Raw genomic sequence first — 5180 nt, forward strand, 5'->3', positions numbered from 1 at the left:
AATATTTTAACATGGGGCCTCCTATTGGATAAGTGCACTCCAAATGGAAGGCAATTAGGTCTTAGCACACCTTTGAGTATTGATACCTCAATGGGGATTTATAAATACACAATCTAGAGGGAATATTGTGTTGGGATTATGTCATTTTCAATATCATATATAATTGACTAAAATATATACGAAATCTAGCATTTCCAAAGGAAATGATGATAAAATAGTAGTTTTTTGTTGTGCTATAAGTAGAGGCTTTTGATGGTGGAGGATGGATCCATAGTTTTATTTGTAGAAAGAGAGGTGAAAAGTTAAATTTACAAAAATACAAGTAGCAATTAGTATAAATAACCCCCATTACTCATCCCCACACACACAGCCCTTCAGCGCAGAGCTCAGGATTCTCTCGCAATGAGGCCGATGAACGGATTCCACGTCACAGGCGCCGCCGCCGCGGCGCCGCCGTCGTCGACGATCCACCGCCCCACCAGCCTTCCGCACTCGGCGTGGCACTCCCCCGTCCCGTACCTCTTCGGCGGGCTCGCCGCGATGCTCGGCCTCATCGCCTTCGCGCTCCTCATCCTCGCCTGCTCCTACTGGAAGCTCTCCGGCTACCTCGACGCCGACGACGGAAGAGACGCCTCCGCGGACTCGGAGGCCGCCGGCGGCGGCGACGCCCTCGTGAAGCCTTCGCCCCCGGAGAGCTTCGTCGTCATCATGGCCGGCGACTGCAAGCCCACCTTCCTCGCCACCCCCGCCGCTGGAGGCTCCGCCGCGTCTTCTTTCAACGGCAGAAGCGGAGAGGCAGGGGAGGCCGCCGCCGCCCTGGCGGACGCGAAGAAGACGGCGGAGAGCGCGGTGAGCTCACGGGGCGGTGACGCGACCCAAGGCAGCCGATCGAGCGATTGATTTAGTTTTCCACGTATACAAATATTTCCCCCCTTCCTTCCGAATTGTATAATTTTATAAACTTTAGAGTCTTTTCTGAATTGCGAGCACAAATTTGCTCTCAAATTAATCTTTAAACTCAATATCTTACCTGGATTTCATCAAGGACTCTTTCAACTAAAAAATTTAGAAGCCGACGAAGAAAAACAGTGAGCTTAACAAACTGGAGGAAAGCCATGCTGTCTCTTCTTCTCTACCTTTCCCTGTTCAAAAAGATAGAGAGAAAGAGAGAAGGAAGCACAAGGAATATTTGTGTCCTTTCACAATGTCCTTGGCTACCTGAATATGGGATATTGTTTCTTAAAGGACCTCCAGAATTTTGCTTGTATCAACTGTGAAATAAGTGTGTTTTTGACAACTTTTTTTTAAAAAAAATAAAATAAAATATTTTCAAGACTTTTTAGAAAAATTAAGGTAAAAAAAAATTGACAATTGGCAGTGGATAATATTGTGATGGCAGACAGCAAGGAGGGGGGAGAGGAGAAGGCTCAAATTCCTTTTTCAGAAACAGACAAAAAACAGGGGCTTTAGGGTAAAGAGTACAGGAGCCACAGGGGAATGAATAGCTGAAAGGGACTTGACAGCTGAGCAAAAGGAGTAAAGAGGCAAATAATTTGAGTCCGAAGGGAAAAAAAACAAAGTGAAGGACCAAGGGTGTTAGCTTTTGTCCTTGTTTGAGTGGTGAAAGGGATTGTTCAATTGATCTTCTAGTGAAAGTGTTAACACTGTCAGAGAAGACTACTGTTGATTTCTCCTTGCCAAATCTTTGTTTTGAGGTGGTAGAAAAATCTATCTGTTTTCTTTCCAAGTATACCAAGGAAGAGATAGATATCGTGATGGTCCTTCGTCCAATAATGAATCTCTCATCATCAGCCCTTTTGCTCACCTACACTCTTATGTATAATGCATCCTTCCACTTTTCACTTTTCTTAGTAAATTGAGCATCAATGTATTAAGAGTTATATAAGTGGATTGCTAAGTTAAAAAAAGCCTATTTAAAGTGATTATTAGAATAATATTTTATCCCTTCCCACTTTTCTTAGTAAATTGACCATCAATCAAACTATTCCTAGCTAGCCTTGACCAAAACTCTAGTCCTACGATACGATTGTTTGAAGACTCGTAGCATCTTTCTGTAGGTGGACATTCCATGTTGCATGTGCAACTACTCCCGGATCTAGATGTGTGTCTCCTCTTGATCTTCGCATAATGTGTAACTCCTGTCCTCGAGGTACGTACTCCTGCCTGGCCCTCGTAGGTAATCTACCATTCGCCACCATCCAGAATATCATCGCACGACTCGGCTGCAGATAGCTCTTCCACATTGTGTTAACCAAAGGCTTCCTTGGACTCGGCCGCCGGAAGAAATCGTAAGCCCTACCAACCCTGCCAGTCTCTCCCCAAACCAAGCAGCCATCATCTAAACTGTAGTCTCCGAAATCCCAGCAGCAGCCAATAACTGATCAAACGCGAGTCAATGTGTTTCGACTGCCATGTCTACAAGTCACCTCTCCGGAGGTGCCTATGATGGATAGTGGTGGAACCATGTTAACGGCTACCTGGCTATATAGTCCGAATAGCCAATAACAGTTGTAAAAAATTTTATGAGGGAAGAAAAGAAAAAAAAAATGTGGGAAAGGGATGGCTGGCACGGGATGACGATGTCGGCGTCGGCGGCTAGCCCGGGGCGACGACGGCTACTCCAGGATGACGATGTTGGCATTAGCACTCATGGCCCATCAACTATAGGTAGATCATCCGGACTGATTCTACCATTGGTGATGGATCTTATGTGTCATGTATCCTCCATGGTACCTTCGCTAAGAACTATAGCTCTCTGAAGCCCAGCCCACTGGCCTGACAGATATCGTGGCATGGGAGGATGCTTAGAGGTCCATGTGAACTTCCTACATATGCGGTAGATCTGGTCGATGACTCCATATGGAAGGAGAAGCACGGAAAGCCAGAAACACTCTACCCTTGAGTACAGTAGAGATAATCTGCCGCTCCCAAATTCTTCCTTCCGAGTTCCGCCTCCGCTTCACTCGCCATTTTCTCAAGTTTAATTCCGAGCTTCAATCGTTTTACGAGAGGACGATGTAAAAATTGGGCGAGCAACAAAACTAGAAAAAGTGCCCGGCATTTGATTGGATAAGATAGTGGGACCCAGTGGTAGGTCCGGAGTACAGCCACTCATAGAGCGGGTGCATCTGGGTGAATTGGGAGTGCAGAAGAAACACTTTTATATACAATTAATTTAAAATTATATATTTATAAGAGTTATTTAATTTATAGATTAAAAAACAAAAGAGTATATATCAACATCCGACTTAATGGAAGAGGATATTGAAGAAATTTTTATATCTAATTATAGTAAATAAGTATTCAGATATGAGTATTTTAGGTATAAGTATGAAAATAGATGTGATAAAATTTTACTCATACCCTACCTGATACCCGATATATATATATATATATATATATATATATATATATATATATATATATATATATATATATATATATATATAATTTTAGTCCGCTTTCCGTCTTGAAAAAAAACTTACCTTGTCTCTTTATCCGGTCATCAACATGTATCTCATCTTCTATTCCACGAAAAATATTCACCTGATCGAAGGAGGACGAGACGAGGTAGAGCTAACAAGTACATTGAAATATATATATTTTAAAATAAGAATGGTAGGGAATAATAGGATGATGGATAGGACATCAGTACCTGAAACTCCGACGGGTATGGGGATGTGCATGAAAGTTAAATACCCGATGGGTATAGAGATGTGTATGGATATAGATATAATAAATAGGGATGGATACGGAGAATATGAAATCCTACTCATTGTCATCCCTAATCACCATGTTGCTATGTTTAATATTTGTAGAAAACATGATCTTAAACTAATTATAATTAATATTTTTGAGTTTTCAGATAAGATTAAATTGATTAGTACGGGATAGAATTATTATTATAAGATATCAGTTAATTATAATTTTTTGATTTAACTTTTCACATGTGTCTGACTATAAAACCGCTAAGATGATATATTTCACCTTTTACTATCTTATAATTAATATTTTTAACTTTTTTTTAATCAAAATTGAATGCCTTTTTGTATTTTTTTCAATTAGTCATCCAAGAAAGCGAATGCTATTTTAGCGTGGGGATTTTTTTTTTTTTTACTTTTAGAATATTTTCTAAAGCAATGCTAAAGTTTAATTAACATGGTGTTTTTTTTTACTATTATACGAGTAGAAATCTTGGTTATGAATAAATTATACATTTTTGTCATATTTATTCTACGACAATTAATAAATGAACATTTTTACCGTATTGATTCTATGGCAACATAGGTTTTTATTTATGTGTAAATTGTGTAACTTCTCGAAACATAAACACAAACTAAAATTCTGGGTATAGGTATGGAGATAGATGTAATAAAATTCTACATATACCCTACCCGATATCCGATATATATATATATATATATATATATAGAAAAAACTTTAGTTCGTTTTTCGTCTTGAAAAAAAAACTTACCTTATCTCTTTAATTATCCGGTCATCAACATGTATCTCATCTTCTATTCCACGGAAAATATTCACCTGATCGAAGGAGGACGAGACGAGGAAGAGCTAACAAGTACATTGAAATATATATATTTTTAAATAAGAATGGTAGGGAAGAATAGGATGATGGATAGGACATGAATACCTGAAACTCCAACAGGTATGGGGATGAGTATGAAAGTTAAATACCCGATGGTTATAGGAATGTGTATGGATATAGATATAATAAATGGGGATAGATTCGGAGAATATGAAATTCTACTTATTGTCATCTCTAATCACCATGTTGCTATGTTTAATATTTGTAGAAAACATGATCTTGAACTAATTATAATTAATATTTTTGAGCTTTCACATAAGATTAAATTGGTTAGTACGAGATAGAATTGTTATCATAAGATATCAATTAATTATAATTTTTTAATTTAACTTTTCACATATGGTTATGTGTCTGACTATGTAAAACCGCTAAGATGATATAATCCACCTTTTACTATCTTATAATTAATATTTTTAACTTTTTTTTTAATCAAAATTGAATGCCTTTTGTATTTTTTTTTCAATTAGTCATCCAAGAAAGTGAATGCTATTTTAGCGTGGGGATTTTTTTTTTTTTTTACTTTTAGATTATTTTCTAAAGCAATGCTAAAGTTTAA

General features: G+C 38.3%; 1 protein-coding gene across 1 annotated transcript; it reads left to right on the forward strand.

Annotated features, from left to right (window-relative positions):
• The first annotated feature begins 248 nt into the window (after positions 1–248).
• Positions 249–1017, forward strand: LOC122020541 (protein GLUTAMINE DUMPER 2-like). The gene has a single exon (XM_042578507.1). The coding sequence runs from the start codon at positions 403–405 to the stop codon at positions 898–900; it is 498 nt and encodes a 165-aa protein (XP_042434441.1). The 5' UTR covers positions 249–402; the 3' UTR covers positions 901–1017.
• The last annotated feature ends 4163 nt before the right edge of the window (positions 1018–5180 follow it).

Source organism: Zingiber officinale, chromosome 9A (assembly GCF_018446385.1).
Source record: "Zingiber officinale cultivar Zhangliang chromosome 9A, Zo_v1.1, whole genome shotgun sequence".
Taxonomy (NCBI): Eukaryota; Viridiplantae; Streptophyta; class Magnoliopsida; order Zingiberales; family Zingiberaceae; genus Zingiber; species Zingiber officinale.